The sequence below is a fragment of the Salvelinus alpinus genome, chromosome 6 (genome assembly GCF_045679555.1).
Source record: "Salvelinus alpinus chromosome 6, SLU_Salpinus.1, whole genome shotgun sequence".
Taxonomy (NCBI): Eukaryota; Metazoa; Chordata; class Actinopteri; order Salmoniformes; family Salmonidae; genus Salvelinus; species Salvelinus alpinus.
Genome location: NC_092091.1, coordinates 18,268,186 through 18,292,366, shown reverse-complemented (window position 1 = coordinate 18,292,366; position 24,181 = coordinate 18,268,186). Strand labels below are relative to the sequence as shown.

Here is a 24,181-nt window from a genome sequence, read left to right as displayed (position 1 = left end):
ATAAAAAAAATGTAAATGAATAATTTAAAATAGTGCGAGATGTAAATCGACAAAAAAAAAACGTGTGCTCAATGTGGTTGCCACCGGGTTAGCTAGAACCAGTTTTGAACGTTTTAGGAATAATGGTTAAAGAGCTATTGAAATGTGAAAAATGTGATGTGTCACTATGTTGACGGTCCCTAACTGCTGTTGGTGGACGCAAGGAAAACTACAGGTGAATATCCAACCTGAAACTGTCTTTACCTCCGTACCAAACAGCACCTATCCTGTAACTGCTAATGGAGCATCCATCACATTAGCCCGTTACAATCCGCTAGCTACGCTTGGATTGGAAAATATTTGTTTTGCACACGTTTATGAACATTTGCAATCCCACCTGTGTTCGAGTGAGTATCATGAACTTTGACTCGTTACAACAAACATTACTTGTTCCTCACCTCTCTCCGTGGGCTTCTGTTAGGAAAGCCTAAAATTGATATTGATTGTGTCAGAAAAACATATCCAATTTCATTGGGCTCCCGAGTAGCGCATCGGTCTAAGGCACTGCATTTCAGTGCCAGAGACATCACTACAAACACACTGGTTCGATTCTAGGCTGTATCACAACCGGCCGTGATTGTAAATCTGAATTTGTTCTTAACGGCCTAGTAAAATAAAGGTTACATTAAAAAACGTTTTTAAATGAAGCTAACCATGTTGTCTAATTTTCTTAGGAAACAATCGGGACCATGTTAGCAGGTTCCTCGTCGTGACAGCATATTGCATGTAAACTCACCTTTATTCTGACGAGAATTATTAGTAGACAAGGCCGTCGCGCATGTAGCCCTATTTAACGGGTTAAGCACATGAATTCCATAAATGCGACCATTTATTTGTCCTAAGGACAAAATGGATTTGTTCATTGTGTGTGCAGCCATGTTTGACCATGTAATGTCAACCTATGGCAAGTCGAGAGGGACAGTTTTTTTTAGCGAAACAGAACGCGCAGACAAGATTGGTATCAGTGCCCCCCTTTGATATAGATAATGAACTGCAATTTGCGAACAGGTGAAAGCATTTAGCCAACAAAGGTTTATTATGTATTTCGTAAAATGTATGCCTATTTTAGAATTTCCGAATTTCTTTATCTGTTAGACTACATTTTAAGAGCTCATATAACATTTAATTGTGTTTATGTAGTTTGAGTACCAGTCTCCTCAGCTAACATTCCACTCTTGTTCATGCCACTCCTTACCAGCAATCTCAATGTTCAGTATGTGCTGGATTTGAATTGCTCATTGGTTGTTGGATATAACATGACTATTTTCCATGACAACATGTCAAGCCTAGAAAATATAATTCGAATGTATAACAACGTCAAAAACAAACATTTACCAGGTAGCTAGGCAAGTTGTTGTATTTCGAGGCTTAAAATCAAACCTAAGACGTTTTCTGGTTGGAATTGCAGTATGTATTTAGTTTGAGAATTTAGACATGAGTTTGCAACTTTTGACAGACTGGTTTCATCTCTGGACAAACAGAAAATGGTTGCTATAGCAATCGGATACCAACGTGTTCTGTGAAGAAAAAAAGGTGTTCCAATATTTGCATAATCGTTGTGATTGGAGGATAGGTGTGAGGTTTATCGAATAGGATTCATATTTAATCAGAATATTCATATTTGAAGTTGGCAGACTAAAGTCAGTTTCTTTGGCACATGACATGGAGTACAGGGAGTGGATTAGCTAAAGAGACTGGTACCCAGGCTAGTGTTTATGGACTATTTATGCCATTCAACTGTTAAACTTGGGATATCCTAGCTCTCATGATCATTATCTAAAAAAACGTACGCTAGTGTTTCTGATTGTATTCATAATCTTACTTGGTTCATCCTTGGTAGACAATACAATTTATTTGCGCCGCTGAGGTCACGTGCGTCAGGTGGATAATGCTGAGCACAAGATGAAAGGTTCCAGTGTATTTCAGCAGCATCCCTGCCGCCGTGCGCGTACTGCCACCAGCTGTTGCTTTTAGCAAGCACAACACTATCCAGTTCGTGACAGACGCACTTCAGAGACAAGCTGCGAAAGGATAGAAACAACTACCTGAGTTGTTTTTTTCTTCTAATTTCTGTATTCTAATGTTCCCTTTTTCCATGGTGTCCACTGTAATTTACGCACAAACACGTCTTACATCTGGGTACCACTTTGAAGGGAACTGAATGTCCTCAGCTGAAAGGTAAGTTCACTTTTCTTTTTATTTTAACATTAAATTAATTTGGGCTATCTGAAATGATTACTTTTTTACAATAAAATATGTTAAGAGTTATATCCCTATAGGACATTTGAAATAACTAATAGCTGAAATGGAAACATCCTAATATTCCATTGCAAATATTTCTGTATTTTGTGTTGTCTGGCAGATACATGTTTTTGAAAGCTCATCCAACACATCTGATCTGTTAGTTTGATGGCTCAAAACATACATTTATAGGTCGGTTGTCAGTTTCTTATACAGGTAAAGATAAACATAATTACAGATGTGCTCTAATCATCATTGTTACAGTGGCTCAAATAGCTTCTAATTCACTTCCAAGACCATTTTCAACAAACGTGTTTTGCATAAACCATGTTTGGTCCTAAATATTTGAATATTCAAAGTAATAAGATGCTACTGTAAGGTTAAGAAGATGATAACTGAAGGTAACTCCTATGCCCAAGGACTCCAATGCCTGACAGAGTTTTTGTGTGTTTGATGGTTGTCCAGTGTAGCAGAGAAACTCAATCTATGGCCTGGTGACAGCAGCAGTGTTTGTGAGAACAGACTGTCATCACGTTATCTGCTGTGGAGGACAGGCACGGTGGAGGGTTGCTAGCTCCTGTTACGTTCCAGCCTCACACCACAAAGACTTGTTTCCGACGGATTTAGTGACCATGATCCGTTCACTTTTCAGACCCAGGTCAATTTCCTTAAGGAAAAGGTTTTGACACCTACTGAATAGTGGCCATGATTTTTATGGTGGATGATGCTGGTCTATAGAGAATAAGAAGGAAAGGGAGAGAGAGGGGGTAGAGGAGCTTGGACATGATGGACTATGGCCTAAATTCAGTCAATGCTATCAGGGTGGTATTTCACCTGAGGTAAAGCTCTTGTGTGACCCTCTATAAATGTGTTGTAGACCTTGTGTGTGGTGACCTCTGGTCTCTACCATTGGCTAAGGAATCTATCATGCAGGGTGACACACACACACACACACACACACACACACACACACACACACACACACACACACACACACACACACACACACACACACACACACACACACACACACACACACACACACACACACGTTATCTGTTACCAAGATGGTCTAATGCCTCTCAACTTTGGACCGCTTGACATCCATCATCATTACCAGTTTGAGATAAGTTACCAGTATTGTGTCTGTTGGTTGTGTTGATGTGAACAGATCACATGTGAAAGGAGATAGCTATAATGATGACGCATAGAGATGACACACTTCTCCAAATCCATATTCACAATGGTAATCCCCTGTCCGTCCTCATCCCCTTGCAACATTAATGGACCAGAATCCTCTGTGTGAGCTCTCAGGGCTCAGGCCTGGGATGTGACTTCTACTTAAGTACAGGCACAAGTCGTCAGATTCATATTTGAACTTTGGCCAAGAACAGAACATTCTGAGATTCTGAGACCTGGAAGTGTTAATGTCTGATTTCCCATTGTAAACAAGTGAGTTATAGCAACGGCACATATGAAGGATGAATACAAGGTAAGATATGCCATCTCAGGCGTAGTCTATCATATCCAAGCTCCTTTACCCTCTGTCTCTCCATCTCCTTCTCTAGCATCATCCACAGTAAAGGAAAATGCACTAATTACACTGAACAAAAATTAACGCAACATGCAACAATTTCAAAGATTTTACTGAATTACAGTTCATATAAGAAAATCTGTCAATTGAAATGAATTCATTAGGCCCTAATCTATGGATTTCACATCACTGGGAATACAGATATGCATATGTTGGTCATAGATACCTTTAAAAGAAAGTAGTGGCGTGGATCAGAAAACCAGTCAGTATCTGTTGGGACCACCATTTACCTCAAGCAGCGTGACACATCACCTTCGCATTGAGTTGATCAGGCTGTTGATTGTGTCCTGTGGAATGTTGTCCCACTCCTCTTCAATGGCTGTGCGAAGTTGCTGGATATTGGCGGGAACTGGAACATGCTGTCGTACACGTTGATCAAGAGCATCCCAAACTTGTGTACAGATCCTTGTGACATGGGGCTGTGCATTATCATGCTGAAACATGAAGTCGATAAAATGCAATTGTGTTCGTTGTCCATAGCTTATGCCTGCACATACCATAACCCCACCACTACCATGGGGCACTCTGTTCAAAACATTGACATCAGAAAACCGCTCGCCCACACGACGCCATACATGCTGTCTGCCATCTTCCCGGTACAGTTGAAATCGGGATTAATCCGTGAAGAGCCCACTTCTCGGTTACGACGCCGAACTGCATTTAGGTCAAGACCTTGGTGAGGACGACGAGCATGCAGATGAGCTTCCATGAGACGGTTTCTGACACTTTGTGCAGAAATTCCTGGTTGTGCAAACCCACAGTTTCATCAGCTGTCCAGGTGGCTGGTCTCAGATGATCCCACAGGTGAAGAAGCCAGATGTGGAGTTCCTGGGCTGGCGTGGTTACACGTGGTCTGTGTTTTTGAGGCCGGTTGAACGTGCTGACAAATTCTCTAAAATGACGTTGGAGGCGGATTATGGTAGAGAAATTAACATTCAATGCTCTAGTAACAGCTCTGGTGGACATTCCTGCAGTCAGCATGCCAATTGCACGCTCCCTCAACTTGAGACATCTGTGGCATTGTGTTGTGTGACAAAACTGCACATTTTAGAGTGGCCTTTTATTGTCCCCAGCACAAGGTGCACCTGTGTAATGACCATGCTGTTTAATCGGCTTCTTAATATGCCACACCTGTCAGGTGGCTAGATTATCTTGGCAAAGGAGAAATGCTCACTAACAGGGATGTAAACAAATTTGTGCACAACATTTGAGAGAAATAACCTTTTTGTCCCTATGCAACATTTCTGGGATCTTTTATTTCAGCTCATGGAACATGGGACCAATACTTTACATGTTGCGTTTATATTATTGTTCAGTATAGTAGGGGTAATACCTTTTCCTTAAGGAGACTGACCTGGGTCTTAAAAGTGGGGAACAGATTATGGAAACAAGTCCTTGTCGTCGGAGGCTGAAAGGCTGTTCCTGGAGAGCTACATGTTGTGGTTGTCAGCTTTTGCTTCAGTGCAGCACAAACACCCTATTTCATCTAATCAAGGTCTTAATGATTATTTCATTAGTTGCTGTTTAGGGTTTAAGTGTCGGGCTTGGTCAGAACCAAAGCATGCAAAGTGCCAACCATCTCAGAGGGTTGGTGACTGGTACTGTACTGTGTTACAGGGTTCAACTGTCACTGTGATCACACGGCCCATTAGATCTAACCTATTTGATCTCCTCTTCTCCTCTGCAGTTCTGTAGCCTAACAAAGAGCGCTTTAGCCTCTGGGGTGGACGTGCCTCGTCATTAGCTGTTTATCTCCTCCCACCTGGACCTGTCTGACCTTTAACCCAGCCTCCTGCTCCTTTGAACCGGACTGTTCTCTTTGACAGTATGAGCGAGAAGAGAGGATGTCCCTTTCAACTGCTGAACCGTGCGCACAGAGACTACGGTGGTAGTGGTGGTGGAGGATCCAAGACCTTCGTGCCAAATTGTCATGCCACCACCAGCCTTACCAACCCGGGACCGAGCCCCATGGGTAGGAGCCAAGGCATGGGCACCATGGAGAGTGACAGGTCCCTGGCCCTGGATGAGGCTGCCGCTGCTGCTGCTGACAGTACACGCTACTCTCCTGTTTCACTGAAACTGGAGCCCACAGCGGTGAATAATGGATCAAACACTCCCTCCAGCGCGCAGACGGACACAAAGGACCCACCGCTGCAGATCGACGGCCGGCCCCCTGCCTACTGCCCTATCTCTCCTCTCCCTCCAGCCAGCCGGCTGCGCTCCACCATACACTCCCAGAGCCCCTACGTCACCAAGACTAGCATGCAGGGGGATGTCTACAACTTCCTAGAGAGACCCGCTGGATTGAGATGCTTCCTCTACCACTTCTTGGTGTGAGTACCTACAGTACATTTTCATCCTTTGCTGGTCACTTTAACATACATGTAGGCAGCTAAAGGGCTACCGACTTGGCACACACTGGTTGAATCAACATTGTTTCCACGTCATTTCAATGAAATTACATTGAACCAACGTGGAATAGATGTTGAATTGACGTCTGTGCCCAGTGTGTAGACAGCTTCTCTAGCTCAGTGGTTTTCAACTGGTGTGCCTTGAGGAACTCTCAGGTGTGCCGTACATTTTTTGCTACTCTTGATTAAAAAAAATGTATCTCACAAATGTGACCTGTGGAATGTACATGTCATTTTGACTTGGGAGCACCAGTGCCACTCAGATAATACATTTTACGGCGCATGGTTACATCTGTATCATTGTTTCAGGTCTGTTGTGCTCAGGCTGTTACATTTGAATCATCTGAGGGGGGCGCATCAAGAGCAAAGTAATTTGTATAATTTTACGTCACCTGTGAGAATCATTAGCATATGCAAGTCTGACTAGGCTTAGCTATACTACAGTCTCTGCCATAGATAAAAAAAACAGAGCATGGCCTTGTGTCCGTGGTTGCACCTTTTACAATGCAGAAAACCTCTAATCTCTAGCTCAAACTGTTCAAAACTGAAGACATATTTTAACAGAGCTAAAAGAAAAGCTTTCTGGTGTGGATTGCAGGACACTCTTAAAGGGGTACACACAAATTAATCACCATGAGTAAGGAACTATGCAAACTATTAAAATCGTTAAAATAAACACTATTTCATCTATTAAAAGTTTGTCTCAGAAAATAGATAATTTGCAGTATGCTTCAGATGAGATGGAGGTCATTACCACAAAATAAATTAATAAGGACATTTTAGGTGTGCCGCAGAATATTCTATATCAAGGTGTGTCATGGTTCAAAAAAATTTGGGAACCACTGCCCTAAAAAACACAAATTCCTAAACATAACATGAAATATATCTTTATGAATAATATTAACATTTACATTTTCTGCAAAGTTTGAAAGCCACACATTTTCTATTTGAACCCCCCTCCACATTTGCATAGGGAGTGACGTGTCACATTTTCTGGCCTATCCAGACAAAGGAACAATTTCCTGTGCCTGTGACACTCACAGCTGCGCTTGCAATAGCGCATATGAAACAGTCTTGACATGAAAAAATACTTAATAATTTAATAGAATTGAAACAAGATCCATTTCTCTTGGTCACAGATGGACGAAATCACTTTGTACTTAAAGCTGAAGTTGTAACGCGTCTGCACACATTTGAATGGGGTCTCTGAGTTGCTCAGTGGATGTTGTCGTCAGTTATATGAAATAGTGTCAATATTGTACTGTCACTAAGTATGATCATATTTGTTTTACAGTTATGACAAAGGTGAAATCTTATAGTAAGTATTTTATAATTTGATTGTTAATACATTTAGAGGGCGTTTCAGTAATTAAAATTCCTATTTCCCCACATTTGTTGAATAGTAAAAAAATTATGTATGATTTTTCGTAATATTTGTACTATGTACTTGAGCTTGTGTCCTCAAAAGTGAGTGCACCTTAGCAATTTAGAACTATTTTTCTCAGAAAGGTGAGTTCCAGACCTTTCTAAAACTAGGCAACTTTACCAATTATTGTTGATGGCCATCTCATGAAAAATATTTACATTTGGGTATGTCTATTTAGGCGGGATCCTAATTGTTGCCCTATCATTCAAGAGGTTGGACAATACCACTTCTACTGTTTATTGACTTAAACAGTAGGTGTTGAACTTGAGGTTAAAACCTCTACAGGATCGGTGTCCCCCCCGCGGGACGGTTGAGCTAATGTGCGCGCAGGTAGCCTAGTGATTAGAGCGTTGGGCCAGTAACCGGAAGGTTGCTGGATCGAATCCCCGAGCTGACAAGGTAAAAATCTGTAATTCTGGCCCTGGGCAAGGCAGTTAACCCACTGTTCCCCGGGCGCCGCTCCACTCCTCTCCACTCTGCTCCGCTCCATCAGGCCTTCCAGGACACACACGAGAGGAGAAAAAAGAAGGATGTGTAAAGGGCTGTGTACAGCAACCATGACAGGCTAATAGGCCTGCTCTTCATTATGATGACACAGATAGATAGGCAGGCAGAGAGGGAGAAGGGTGAGTGGTTCTGTACCTGGCTGACAGTGTTTCCAGCCCTATCCATCACTCCTCTTGTCTGGCTGGTCAAGACCAGAGTCAGGGACAGGCACTACGTAGTGAGAAGGAGAAGAAACAGACTGAACCCATGCCACGTTATCCGCTCAGAAATGACATCCGCCTCTGGGCCACACACGGACATGGACTCACATGCACGCACATAGTGACAGGTACAAAGACATGTCTCTGTATCTCTCTCACACACACAAACACACAGATAAATATAGTCTAGTACGGAAGAAATCCCTTGGGCTACCCACAGCGTACTCGGACAGGGTCCATAAATCCCCTGGGCTCCCGAGTGGCGCAGCAGTCTAAGGCACTGCATCTCAGTGCAAGAGGCGTCACTACAGTCCCTGGTTTGAATCCAGGCTGAATCACATCCCACCATGATTGGGAGTCCCATAGGGTGGAGCACAATTGTCCCAGCGTCGTTCGGGTTTGGCCGGGTTAGGCCGTCATTGTAAATAAGAATTTGCTCTTAACTGACTTGCCTAGTTAAAAAAAGAAAAAAAAAGAATAAAGAGTCTTATGCAGTGCTGTCAGCAGGTGCTGCAGGCTCACCAGAGAACAGACTGTCATTCTGGATCTCTGACGAACATGTCTTGTGCACGAACATGTCTTGTACCCAGTAGATTAGAGTTTTTTATATAACATTATCTGGGGATAAGGCATGTGTTACCTCAGCCTCACTCAGTTCCTCAGACAACAGGCTCCTTTGATCCGTGGCTTGCCAAGCCTCACACTTTCCTCAATGGCAGTGGACTGACGTAGCCCCCAATGGGGAAATGCAATCAGTGGTAGAAAAAGTACCCAATTGTCATACTTGAGTAAAAGTAAAGATACCTTAATAGAAAATGACTCAAGTAAAAGTAAATATACTTAGGCATCAAAAGTAAATGTAATTGCAAAAATATACTTAAGAATCAGAAGTAAAAGTATAAATAATTTCAAATTGCTTCTATTAAGCAAACCTGACAGCACAATTTAGTATTTTAATTTTAATTTACAGATAGCCAGGGGCACACTACAACACGCAAACATCCTTTACAAATGAAACATTTGTGTTTAATGAGTCCGCCAGATCAGAGGCAGGGGATGCCCAGGGATGTTCTCTTGATAACTGTGTGAATTGGGCCATTTTCCTGTCCTGCTAAGCATTCAAAATGTAACGAGTACTTTTGGGTGTCAAGGAAAATGAATGTAGTAAAAAGTACATTATTTTCTATAGGAATGTGGTGATGTAAAAGTAAAGTAGTCAAAAATATAAATAGTAAAGTAAAGTACAGCTACTGCAACAAACGACTTAAGTAGTATTTAAAAAATATTTTTCCTTAAGTACTTTACACCACCGAATGCAGTTTACTGACTAAAGTCAGACAGCTTTACTGATTTTATATTCTGTTAATATTCCACCATACACAGCTGATACAACCACACACAGCTGATACAACCACACACAGCTGATACAACCACACACAGCTGATACAACCACACACAGCTGATACAACCACACACAGCTGATACAACCACACACAGCTGATACAACCACACACAGCTGATACAACCACACACAGCAGATACAACCACACACAGCTGATACAACCACACACAGCTGATACAACCACACACAGCTGATACAACCACACACAGCTGATACAACCACACACAGCTGATACAACCACACACAGCAGATACAACCACACACAGCTGATACAACCACACACAGCTGATACAACCACACACAGCTGATACAACCACACACAGCTGATACAACCACACACAGCTGATTATTGTTTTCTACCTATGAGGTTGGCTGGCTGTGAACCGTGATGCTGCTTATCTCTGATGATCTTTCCATCTATTCATCTTCAGCTACATAACTAAGCGAGGAGGATTCTTCTGTTGCTGTGGACGCTGAGGTATCCTGCCTAAACCCATGGTGGATGGGTGAAGGCCTGTCAGAGCAGGCTGCTGGTCAGATGTTATAATCACAATAGGCATACACTATTTCATAGTCAGCTTGCAGGTTTGAACCTGAGTAATGTTAGGCAAAACACACACAGGCACTCTGTAGAACATTGTTTCAGTTGAGTAATATGGTATTTCTATAAACTAGGGTAGCATTGAGGATTTCCTACACTGGGCAACTTGTTACAGCTGTTGATAAGTAATTGATAGTAATCTGCAAAAAAATGTAATGTCATTACATTTAGGTATAAGAGGGGACCATAGCTACTATATATTCAGTAAAATTCATGAGTTGATTTAAAACCTGGATCGTCTCAGACCAGCCACCCGGACAGCTGATGAAACTGTAGGTTTGCACAACAAAAGAATTTCTGAAACCGGCTCATCTGCGTGTTCGTCGTCTGCGTGTTCGTTGTCCTCGCCAGGGTCTTGACCTGACTGCAGTTCGTTGTCGTAACCAAAGACCTTGAAGCTCTCAACCCATTCTACTACAGCCCCATTGATGTGAATGAGGGCGTGCTCAGCCCTGCATTTCCTGTAGTTGTCACTAGTCTAGAGAGGAGTAGGCAGGAGGCAGTCGCAGGTTTAGAACTACTGAATTTATTTAAGCACCATAGATTAAAACGTAACGAAACCCAAACGCTGTGGTGATCAAAAAGTATATCTCCATAAGCAAAAAGGCCACTAGCCTGAGGAGAGATACATGAAATGAGGGTGAGATACGGTAATTGACGGGAGCTGTAGTCACCTCATTGACTCTCCTCAGGACTTTGAGCGGCCCCACAAACTGCGGGCTCAGCTTCCAGCAGGACAGGCGGAGGGGCAGGTCCTTCGTAGAAAGCCAGACCCTGTCAACGGGGTGAAAGACCGGGGCCACACTGCTGTGACGATCGGACGTTGCGTTGGAGGCGGGTATGCGCGGTGTTCCATACCTCCTCGGCGCGCCGAAACCAATCGTCCACTGCAGGAGCTTCGATCTGACTCCGGTGCCAGGGTGCCACACTGAAAGGGTGTGAGGTTAGTGGAGGAGTGATGGAGGGAGTTTTGTGCATATTCTGCCCAAGGCAGAAATGCAGCCCACTCCCCCGGCCGGTCCTGACAGTAACTACGAAGGTACCTACCCAGTTCCTGATTTACCCTTTCCACCTGCCCATTTGATTGGGGACGGTACCCAGAGGTGAGGCTGACCGTGATCCCCAGTCGTTCCATGAAGGCCTTCCAGGTGAACTGAGGACCACGGTCAGACACAATGTCCTCCGGGATCCCGTAGTGCCAGTGAAGACACTTCCCAGCTGACCTAGCATTATCTTATTGTATCTCAGTATCTTTTCAGTTACATAAGCTGATTCATAATTTGACACTTTGATTAAGAAATCCTAATTTGGAAAAAGCTGTAATTTATTAGGGAGATAGCCGTTGATGGATGTCCCTAATAATCTATTGCTCAGATGCAATAGGCTACATTTATTACTAGGGCTGTGACGGTCTTGGAATTTGAGGTTGTACACGGTCACCGACATAACCGTTCAATAAAGGGGAGGTCACAATTCTGTTTGTACACTTGTTTACATGGATATTTGAAACAAGCCATTACACTTCATTATTATCATGGCATTTCATTATTATTATTATTCAGGTTATTACTTAGAAATATTTATCAACAAATGAAGAAATGCCAGGTTGGAGAGGATCTCCCATATTCGTATTGACACATTAACGGAGTCAAAATAAATATATATTTCTACCTTGTCTTTGTCTGTTGGCTTTTCTGCATAATAAAAAACAAATACAGATCCTATTTCAAAGCACAAAACCATTCGAATGAAGTCTGATGGGTTTTCACCCATTTTTCCTGAAATATTTGCAAATCTTCACAAACCCTGCTGCGGTCATTCAATGGCAGTGGCATTGGCATTATGTTCTTCAAAGAGAGGACTCCGCAATGAGAGAAGTAATGTAGCCTAAGCTACTGAAAATAGTCATTTTACAAGATTAAATCATGACCGGAACATTTGATTCTTATTAAAGACAGGCTACTTTAGGAAACTTTCTGAATTACTTTTCGATTTTTAAACAACTAATTGTTCAATTAGTTATTTTTTTAGCTCAATGCGCACATTGCACAGTTTCTCTAGAGATAAATCAGACCCAGCCTGATGCTTTGCCCAGGTATCTCTACCTGAAAATACATGATCTAAATGATTGATATTTGGTGTTCAGCAGTCATAAAAGTATGCCTTATTTACTTTGAAGAAATACAAAATAGTGATTTTGTCAGACAGCATAGGCAACAGCCCTATAGAGATGAGATGATGACTTGGAATGAAATAATAAAGTCATCAAATAAAAATTTAATATAGGCTACACAACAACTGCAATATTTTATTAAAGTAAAGTAATGTGAATAAATGATGGTTAATTAGTGATAAGCAGTAATGGGCAGTCACTACCATCACGGGACCTTTATCAATTGTTTTATTCTGTGTTGCATAGTGCATTTAATGTTTTTTTTTAATGATTAATTATCAGAAAACCGTGATTATTTTTCAACAAACCGACCTCAAAAAGCAATAATTGCCTAGCACTACTTTTTCTACATATGGTTGTGTTGCAGCCTGCATTTAAAATGGATTCCATTTAGATGTTTCTATACCTGGCCTACACACAATACCCCATAATGTCAAAGCGGAATGATCTTTTTTGAAATGTTTACAAATTAATACAAAATGAAAAGCTGAAATGTCTTGAGTCAATAAGTATTGAACCCCTTTGTTATGGCAAGCCCAGTAGTAAAAATGAGCTTAACAAGTCACATAATGAGTTGCATGGACTCACTCTGTGTGCAATAATAGTTTAACATGTTTTTTTATGACTACCTCATCTCTGTACCCCACACATACAATTATCTGTAAGGTCCCTTAGTCAAGCAGTGAATTTCAAACAGAGATTCAACCACAAAGACCAGTGATGTTTTCCAAAGCCTTGCAAAGAAAGGCACCTATTGGTAGATGGGTAAAAAAAAAAAGAAGTAGACACCGAATATCCCTTAGAACATGGTGAAGTTATTCATTCAAGTTTGGATGGTTTTTCAATACACTCAGTCACTCCAAAAATACAGGCGTCCTTCTTAACTTAGTTGCCAGAGAGGAAGGAAACCGCTCAGAGGGCAATGGTGATTTTAAAACAGAAAACTGAGGATGGATCAACAACATTGTAGTTACTCCACAATACTAACCTAATTGACAGAGTGAAAAGAAAGAAGCCTGTACAGAATAAAAACATTACAAAACAGGCATCCTATTTGCAACAATTAACATTTTGTCCTGAATACAAAGTGTTATATTTGGGGCAAATCCAATACAACACATTACTGAGTACAACTCTCCATATTTTCAAGCATAGTGGTGGCTGCATCATGTTATGGGTATTTGTCTCGCCCTGACCTTAGAGAGCCTTTTTATGTCTCTATTTGGTTTGGTCAGGGTGTGATTTGGGGTGGGCATTCTATGCTTTGTTTTCTATGTTTCTTTATTTCTATGTTTTGGCCAGGTATGGTTCTCAATCAGGGACAGCTGTCTATTGTTGTCTCTGATTGGGATTCATACTTAGGTAGCCCTTTTTCCCTCCTTTCAGTGTGGGTAGTTAACTTTGTTTGTGGCACTATAGCCCTGTAAGCTTCACGGTTGTTTCTTTCGTTTGTTGTTTTGTTGGCGACATTTTAAATAAAAAGGTAAAATATACGCTCACCACGCTGCACCTTGGTCCACTTCTTTCAATGGCCGTGACAGTATGCTTGTAATTGTTAAGGACTGGAGAGTTTTTCAGGATATAAAATAAACAGAATGGAGTTAAGCACAGGCAAAATCCTAGAGGAAAACCTGGTTCAGTCTGCTTTCCACCCGACACTGGGAGATTAATTCATCTTTCAGCAGGACAATAACCTAAAACACAAGGCCAAATCTACACTGGAGTGACTTACCAAGAAGACAGTGAATGTTCATGAGTGGCCGAGTTACAGATTTGAAAATCTATGGCAAGACCTGAAAATGGTTGTCTAGCAATGATCAACAACAATTTGACAAAGCTCGAAGAATTTTGAAAAGATTACTGGGCAAATGTTGCACAATCCAGCTGTGGAAAGCTCTTTAATATGGCTGGGGGGCAGTATTGAGTAGCTTGGATGAATAAGGTGCCCAGAGTAAACTGCCTGCTACTCAGGCCCAGAAGCTAAGATATGCATATTATTAGTAGATTCGGATAGAAAACACTCTGAAGTTTCTAAAACTGTTTGAATGATGTCTGTGAGTATAACAGAACTCATATGGCAGGCAAAAACCTGAGAAAAAATCCAACCAGGAAGTGGGAAATCTGAGGTTTGTAGTTTTTCAACTCTTTACCTATCCAAGATACAGTGTAAATTTGGTCCGAATGCACTTCCTAAGGCTTCCACTAGATATCAATAGTCTTTAGAACCTTGTCTGAGGCTTCTACTGTGAAGGGGGAGAGAATGAGAGCTGTTTTAACCAGAGGTCTGGCAGAGTGCCATGAGCTCAGTCTCGCGCACGCCCGTGAGAGTTAGCTGCGTTCCATTGCATTTCTAAAGACAAAGGAATTTTCCGGTTGAAACATTATTGAAAATTTATGTTAAAAACATCCTGATTCCATACATCATTTGACATGTTTCTACGAACTGTAACGGAACATTTAGACTTTTCGTCTGGACCTAGTGCTCGCGCCTCATGAACATGGATTTGTGACCTAAACGCGCAAACAAGGAGGTATTTGGACATAAATGATGGACTTTATCGAACAAAACAAACATTTATTGTGGAACTGGGATTCCTGGGAGTGCATTCTGATGAAGATCATCAAAGGTAAGTGAATATTTATAATGCTATTTCTGACTTCTGTTGACTCCACAACATGGCGGGTACCTGTATGGCTTGTTTTTGTGTCTGAGCGCTGTACTCAGATTATTGCATGTGCGTGTGCTTTTTCCGTAAAGTTTTTTTAAATCTGACACAGCAGTTGCGTTAAGGAGAAGTGGATCTATAATTCCATGTATAACACTTGTATTTTCATCAACATTTATGAATAGTATTTCTGTAAATTGATGTGACTCTCTGCAAAATCACCGGATGTTTTGGAAGCAAAACATTACTGACCATAACGCGCCAATGTAAACTGAGATTTTTGGATATAAATATGAACTTTATCGAACAAAACATACATGTATTGTGTAACATGACGTCGTATGAGTGTCATCTGATGAAGATCATCAAAGGTTAGTGATTCATTTTATCTCTATTTCTGCTTTTTGTGACTCCTCTCTTTGGCTGGAAAAATGGCTGTGTTTTTCTGTGATTAGTTGCTGACCTAACATAATCGTTTGGTGTGCTTTCGTCGTAAAGCCTTTTTGAAATCGGACACTGTGGTGCGATTAACAACAAGTTTATTTTTAAAATGGTGTAAAATACTTGTATGTTTGAGGAATTTTAATTATGAGATTTCTGTTGTTTGAATTTGGCACCCTGCACTTCCACTGGCTGTTGTCATATCGATCCCGTTAGCGGGATTTCAGCCGTAAGAAGTTTAAAGACTTACCCAGAAAGAATCACAGTTGTACTCGCTGCCAAAAGTGTTTCTACAAAGTATTGACTTAGGCTTGTGAATACTTACGCAAATTATATATTTCTGTATTTCATTTTAAATAAATGTGCAAAAATGTCTTAATAACAAGTTTTCACTTTGTCATTATGCGGTATAATGTGTAGATGGGTGAGACAATTAAAAAAAACAAAATCTGTTTTTAATTGAGGCTGTAACACAACAAAACGTGGAAAAAGTCAAGGGGACACACGCACACCCCTATAAAAGCACCCGTCAATCAAAGCCACCAGTGTATGTCAGACACAAGAGCAATATTTATCCTTTCCATAAAACATTAAAAAACCTAGCCCTACCTGAGGATTTTTGGACGTATTCTTTAAGATAATGAATTGACAAGGAAAGTATGAAGGGGACAGCTATGCTATAGTATGAAGATAGCCTAGGCTACTATTGTACTGTGCGGGGATAGGAGCATGGCAATTTTTTTTGCCTCGCCTAGGGGGGCATATCAGCCAGAACCGGGCCTGATCAGCGTTTGATTAGTCTATAAATTAAAAAAGATTCTGTATTAAATTATACCATGCCAGTTTGGAGAAGACTGACGCATTGTCTATTGGACACAACATTATTGCATTATAGGCCTCAGAGCCAGATCAACCTTGTCGACTGCTGTTGAATAATTCATATATAATTCACACATTCAACCTTTTTTTAAAGACCAATTTATTTATTTACTCGCAAGCAATGAAAACATGCATTGTATAAAATAATGTCCACGCATCAATTTTTTTTTTACTGAAGTGCCATAACCTATAGCGCTTTACATCCCCGTGCAACTAGCAGATCAGCTGGTCGAACATCAAAGGACAGTTGGAAAGATGAGATGTTTTAAGGGAAACGTCACCCCTCCACTATTTAACTATATATGTCCATATATGTCCATGTCATAAACATTTTGAATTTCCTCACTTCACGCAAATACCCACCTAGTGTTCAACCTTCCCAATTCTCCCATGTCACCGCGCACCTCCGCACACTCCACTGGCTTCCAGTCAAAGCTCGCATTCACTACAAGACCATGGTACTTGCCTACGGAGCAGCAAGAGGAACTTTCAGGCTATGCTCAAACCCTACACCCGTACCCGAGCACTCCGTTCTGCCACCTCTGGTCCCTTGGTCCTCCCACCCCTACAGGAGTGCAGCTCCCACTCAGCCCAGTCCAAACTCTTCTCTGTCCTGGCACCCGATTGGTGGAACCAGCTTCACTCAGAAGCTAGGACAGCAGAGTCCCTGGCCCATTGTCCAAAAACATCTGAAACCCTACCTCTTCATAGAGTATCTTAAATAATCCCACAGCTTTTGTGAACTAACACTCAACTTTTTGACCCCTTACTAGTTCTGACTTTGCTGATAGCTACTTTTTTGAGGTAAAATGTACTTTACATTTTTATTTTTGTAACCTTTATTTAACTAGGCAAGTCAGTTATGAACAAATTCTTATTTTACAATGACGGCCTACTCTAGTGACGGCCTACTCTAGTACTCTAGTACTCTAGGGCCTACTCTACTCTAGCACTAAGATGCAGTGCCTTAGACCGCTGCGCCACTTGTGAGCCCACTATGACTGTGATATGTGGTTGGCCCACCTAGTTTCTTAAGATGAATGCACTAACTGTATGTCATTCTGGATAAGAGCTTCTGCTAAATGTAAAAACGAGCGTTTCTGCATCTCACCAGTAGAAACGGGCCAGATACACTTCCTGGTTGTAAGCAAACCACAATATCCAGAATTCAATGTGTATTTCAAGACGTTGAGGACTGCCCCGTGGATGTGTATACAATTGATGTGAGAAATGTCAAAATGTCTGTGTTTGTAGCTGCCATTACCCAACACAAGAAGAGGTTCACCAGCTGAAGAACATTCTGGAACATTCAATCAACACAACATCCATATTCAGTTAGACTGATGTTGTAGTATAATTTAGAATGCCTTGTATGCTCACAATTGCATTGTGGTATAGAAATTGCAACCTGTTGTACATATGTACACTACCGTTCAAAAGTTTGTGGTCACTTAGAAATGTCCTTGTTTTTTAAAGAAAAACAAATGTTTGGTCCATTAAAATAACATCAAATTGATCATAAATACAGTGTAGACATTGTTAATGTTGTAAATGACTATTGTAGCTGGAAACGGCAGATTTTTTAAATGGAATATCTACATAGGTGTACAGAGGCCCATTATCAGCAACCATCACTCCTGTGTTCCAATGGCACGTTGTGTTAGCTAATCCAAGTTGATCATTTTCAAAGGCTAATTGATCATTAGACAACCCTTTTGAAATTATGTTAGCATAGCTGAAAACAGTTAATAAAACTGTCCTTTTTTAGACTAGTTGAGTGTCTGGAGCATCAGCATTTGTGGGTTTGATTACAGTCTCAAAATGGCCAGAAACAAAGAACTTTCTTCTAAAACTTGTCAGTCTATTCTTGTTCTGAGAAATGAAGGCTATTCCATGTGAGAAATTGCCAAGAAACTGAAGATCTCTACTACTCCTTTCACAGAACAGCGCAAACTGGCTCTTCTCAGAATAGAAAGACGAGGGAGAGGCCCCGGAGCTTCATTAATTAGTACCCGTAAAACAGAGGCGAAAAAGAGGCGACTCCAGGATGCTGGCCTTCTAGGCAGAGTTCCTCTGTCCAGTGTCTGTGTTCTTTTTATATTTTTTATTTTACTTTTTATCCCCAATTTCGTGGTATCGAATTGTTAGTAGTTACTGTCTTGTCTCATCGCTACAACTCCAGTACGGACTCGGGAGAGACGAAGGTCTAGAGCCATGCGTCCTACGAAACACAACCCAACCAAGCCGCACTGCTTCTTAACGCAGCGCGCATCCAACCCGGAAGCCAGCCACACCAATGTGTTGGAGGAAACACCGTACACCTAGCGACCTGGTCAGCGTGCACTGCGCCTGGCCCGCCACAGGAGTCGCTAGTGCGTAATGAGACAAGGATATCCCTACTGGCCAAACCCTCCCTAACCCGGACGACGCTAGGCCAATTGTGCGTCGCCCCGTGGACCTCCCAGTCGCGGCCGGCTGCGACAGAGCCTGGGCTCGAACCCAGAGTCTCTGGTGGCACAGCTAGCACTGGGAAGCAGTGCCTTTAGACCACTGCGCCACCCGGGAGACCCGTGTTTGTGTTCTTTTGCCCATCTTAATCTTTTCTTTTTATTGGCCGGTCTGAGATGTGGCTTTTTCTTTGCAACTCTGCCTAGAAGGCCATCATCCCGGAGTCACCTCTTCACTGTTGTCGTTGAGACTGGTGTTTTGCGGGTACTATTTAATCTGGAACATGCTAACATCTCTGTTGACGAGTCTACGATACGTAAAACACTAAACACAAATGGTGTTCATGGGAGGACACCACGGAGAAGCCACTGCTGTCCAAAAAAACATTGCTGCACGTCTGAAGTTCGCTAAAGAGCACCTGGATGTTCCACAGCGCTACTGCCAAAATATTCTGTGGACAGATTAAACTTAAATTGAGACGTTTGGAAGGCCCACTCAACACTATGTGTGGAGAAAAAAAGGCACAGCACACCAACATCAAAACCTCATCCCAACTGTAAAGTATGGTGGAGGGAGCATCATGGTTTGGGGCTGTCTTAGGGCCTGGACAGCTTGCTATCATCGGAAAAATGAATTCCCAAGGTAATCAAAACATTTTGCACTGCGGATGTTTACACGTGTGTTCAGTAAAGACATGAAAACGTATAATTGTTTGTGTCTTATTAGTTTAAGCAGACTGTGTTTGTCTATTGTTTTGACTTAGATGAAGATAAGATCACATTTTATGACCAGTTTATGCAGAAATCCAGGTAATTCCAAAGGGTTCACATACTTTTTCTTGCCACTGTAATCATTAGTAAACACGCTACTAGGTAAAGTTTATCTTCAGGAAAATAAAGTTAATAAAACTTTAAATGTAATCCTAAAATGAATGTTTATTTTATTTTCATGATGATCTTCATCCATAACCATCAGTAACATGGTTATTCAAATACGTCACAGCCCTATTTATTAGGTATACCACCATACACACAGCACAGGCATCGCAACCCTACAGGAATACTCCTCTTCTGTGAAACACACATACACAGAAAGAAATGTTTTTGTCATGGTTCATATTGAAGGGGGGGATTAGGACTTCACTGCACCCTCTCTGTAGTGGGTCTGAGGGATATGCAGTTATTGTAATAACGCTGGATCAACCACCAGCTGTTTTGTTTTAATCAGATCCCAGGGGTTTTGTCCTTCCAATCAGGTTCTCTAATGGTTGTGACCTGGTTTGTCCCAACGCTAAAACCTCCTGGGGCGTCAGGATACACACAGAGAGGCTTTAGGTCCTTTAGGATATTACTGTAGGAGGAATACACAGTGCCTCCATCTAGCTGCTATTGATTTATTGATTGATTTAATTGATTAGATCATTAAAAGTAGTAGGCTGCTCCAGCCGAAGACAACATTACATACATAAAAAAATGATTGAAGATAAAAACACAATACAGTCCGGAAGCGTATTTCCATTGTGGTCCCCATTTTTGGCAGTGAGATGGCAGGTGGGCAAGACTGACACTTCACATGCATTCAATGCAATTAAATGAAACAGTAAAATTCCATTGTATAACAATCACAAAGTGCTACAGTATGTAGAATCCGCAGTAGGGGAAACAGCGCCACTGTCTACCCCACGGTCATTGGTATTGTTTTGTTGACAACGCAGAGGTGAGGAGCATCGTGCCACCCAGTAAAGAAAGAAATTAAGTACATATTCTGCTGTTCTGTCACTGCTGCTGTAACGGGTGACGCTCTCCTCATCCTCGGAAGAGGTGAGGAGAGAAGGATCTTCAGACCAAAACGCAGGCTCAGGGAAATAAGCCATCTTTATTATAAATTACGATGGCACACGAAACGAAACAAAACACTTTCCAAACTACAAAATAACAAAACGACGTTGACGAGACCTGAACATAAACTTACATAACTAAACATAAACTTACGTACAGGTAACAGACGACATCGAAAACGAAACGAACAACCGAAACAATCCCGTATGGTGTAAGACATAACACAGACACAGGAGACAATCACCCACAACGAACACTGTGACAACGCCTACCTAAATATGACTCTTAATTAGAGGAACGCCAAACACCTGCCTCTAATTAAGAGCCATACCAGGTAACCCAAAACCAACACAGAAACAGAAAACATAGAATGCCCACCCAACCTCACGTCCTGACCAACTAACACACAAAAACTAACAGAAATAGGTCAGGAACGTGACAGTACCCCCCCCACAAGGTGCGAACTCCGGACGCACCAGCACAAAGTCTAGGGGAGGGTCTGGGTGGGCATCTAACCACGGTGGTGGCTCAGGCTCCGGGCGCGGTTCCCACCCCACCATAATCCATCCTAGCTTCCTCCCTCCAAGAATGTCCACCCTCTTTTGACCCCCACAAAATCCCCTTAACAACATATCTAATAAGGACAACACCGGGACAGAGAGATAAATCAAGACAGAGGGATAGATAAGAATATAGAAGTAGATAAAGATAGAGAGGGAGATCAGGATAGAGGGGCAACTCCGGACTGAAAGGCAGCTCCGGACAGAGAGACAGCTCTGGACTGATGGGCAGTTCTGGGTATCTAGCCTTTTCAGGCTGAAAGGCAGCTCATGGCTGACTGACGACTCTCGACGCTCATGGCAGGCTGACGGCTCTCGACGCTCATGGCAGGCTGACGGCTCTCGACGCTCATGGCAGGCTGACGGCTCTCGACGCTCATGGCAGGCTGACGGCTCTCGACGCTCATGGCAGGCTGACGGCTCTCGACGCTCATGGCAGGCTGACGGCTCTCGACGCTCATGGCAGGCTGACGGCTCTCGACGCTCATGGCTCTCTGACGGCTCTGGCTGCTCATGGCTCTCTGACGGCTCTGGCTGCTCATGGCTCTCTGACGGCTCTGGCTGCTCATGGCTCTCTGACGGCTCTGGCTGCTCATGGCTCTCTGACGGCTCTGGCTGCTCATGGCTCTCTGACGGCTCTGGCTGCTCATGGCTCTCTGACGGCTCTGGCTGCTCATGGCTCTCTGACGGCTCTGGCTGCTCATGGCTCGCTGGCGGCTCTGGCAGATCCTGTCTGGTTGGCGGCTCTGGCAGATCCTGTCTGGTTGGCGGCTCTGGCAGATCCTGTCTGGTTGGCGGCTCTGGCAGATCCTGTCTGGTTGGCGGCTCTGGCAGATCCTGTCTGGTTGGCGGCTCTGGCAGATCCTGTCTGGCTGACGGCTCTAGCGGCTCCTGTCTGGCTGATGGCTCTAGCGGCTCCTGTCTGGCTGACGGCTCTGTAGGCTCATGGCAGACGGGCGGCTTTGCAGGCTCATGGCAGACGGGCGGCTTTGCAGGCTCCTGGCAGACGGATGGCTCAGACGGCGCTGGGGAGACGGATGGCTCAGATGGCGCTGGGGAGACGGATGGCTCAGATGGCGCTGGGGAGACGGATGGCTCAGATGGCGCTGGGGAGACGGATGGCTCTGGCCGGATACGGTACACTGTAGACCTGGTGCGTGGTGCCGGAACTGGAGGCACCGTGCTAATGACAAGCACCTTCCTACTAGTGCGGGGAGCAGGGACAGGGCACACTGTATTCTCAAAGCCTACTCTATCCCTGATGCGTGGTACCGGCACTGGTGACACCGGGCTGAGGACAAGCACATCAGGATTAGTAGGGGGAGAAGATACAGTGGGTTCAGGGCTCTGGAGACGCACAGGTAGCTTAGTGCGTGGGCCCGGAACTGGAGGCACCGGGCTAGATACACGCACTACAGGGAGAGTGCGTGGAGGAGGAACAGGGCTCAGGATACGCACTGGTAGCCTAGTGCGTAGTGTAGACACTGTAGGTACTAGGCTGGGGCGGGGAGGTGGTGCCGGAAATACCGGACCGTGGAGGCGTACTGGCACTCTTGAGCATTGAGCTTGCCCAACCTTACCTGGTTGAATACTCCCGGTTGCCCGACCAGTGCGGGGAGGTGGAATAACCCGCACCGGGCTATGTAGGCGAACCGGGGAAACCATGCGTAAGGCAGGTGCCATGTATGCCGGCCCGAGGAGACGCACTGGAGACCAGACGCGTTGAGCCGGCCTCATGACACCTGGCTCAATACTCAATCTAGCCCTACCAGTGCGGGGAGGTGGAATAACCCGCACTGGGCTATGCACTCGTACAGGAGACACCGTGCGCTCTACTGCGTAACACGGCGCCTGCCCGTACTCCCGCTCTCCACGGTAAGCCTGGGAAGTGGGCGCAGGTCTCCTACCTGCCCTTGGCCCACTATCTCCTAGCCCCCCCCCAAGAAATTTTTGGGAATTACTCACGGGCTTTTTTGGCTTCCGTGCCAGACGCGTTCCCTCATAGCTCCGGTTCCTCTCCCAGGTAGCCTCTGCTCTCCTCAATGCCTCCACCTGTTCCCATGGGAGGCGATCCCTCCCAGCCAGGATCTCCTCCCAAGTGTAGCAACCCTTTCCATCCAAAACATCGTCCCATGTCCATTGCTCCTTTCTCTCCTGTCCCTTACTCCGTTTCGTTTTCCCTTGCCGCTTGGTCTTAGCGTGTTGGTGGGTGATTCTGTAACGGGTGACGCTCTCCTCATCCTCGGAAGAGGTGAGGAGAGAAGGATCTTCAGACCAAAACGCAGGCTCAGGGAAATAAGCCATCTTTATTATAAATTACGATGGCACACGAAACGAAACAAAACACTTTCCAAACTACAAAATAACAAAACGACGTTGACGAGACCTGAACATAAACTTACATAACTAAACATAAACTTACGTACAGGTAACAGACGACATCGAAAACGAAACGAACAACCGAAACAATCCCGTATGGTGTAAGACATAACACAGACACAGGAGACAATCACCCACAACGAACACTGTGACAACGCCTACCTAAATATGACTCTTAATTAGAGGAACGCCAAACACCTGCCTCTAATTAAGAGCCATACCAGGTAACCCAAAACCAACACAGAAACAGAAAACATAGAATGCCCACCCAACCTCACGTCCTGACCAACTAACACACAAAAACTAACAGAAATAGGTCAGGAACGTGACAGCTGCAATGACGCCCGCATGGGGAAAAAAACCTGTTTTTGTTGTT

General features: G+C 43.4%; 1 protein-coding gene across 1 annotated transcript in view; it reads left to right on the top strand.

Moving 5' to 3' along the window:
* Nucleotides 1-5,568: 5,568 nt before the first annotated feature.
* The window catches only part of LOC139578277 (potassium voltage-gated channel subfamily KQT member 1-like), a 293,391-nt gene continuing 274,778 nt past the window's right edge, over nucleotides 5,569-24,181 (top strand). Inside the window, exon 1 of the mRNA XM_071405675.1 lies at nucleotides 5,569-6,207. Within this exon, the coding sequence (XP_071261776.1) occupies nucleotides 5,702-6,207 (506 nt within the window). The 5' untranslated portion in view covers nucleotides 5,569-5,701. The remainder of the gene's footprint in view (nucleotides 6,208-24,181) is intronic.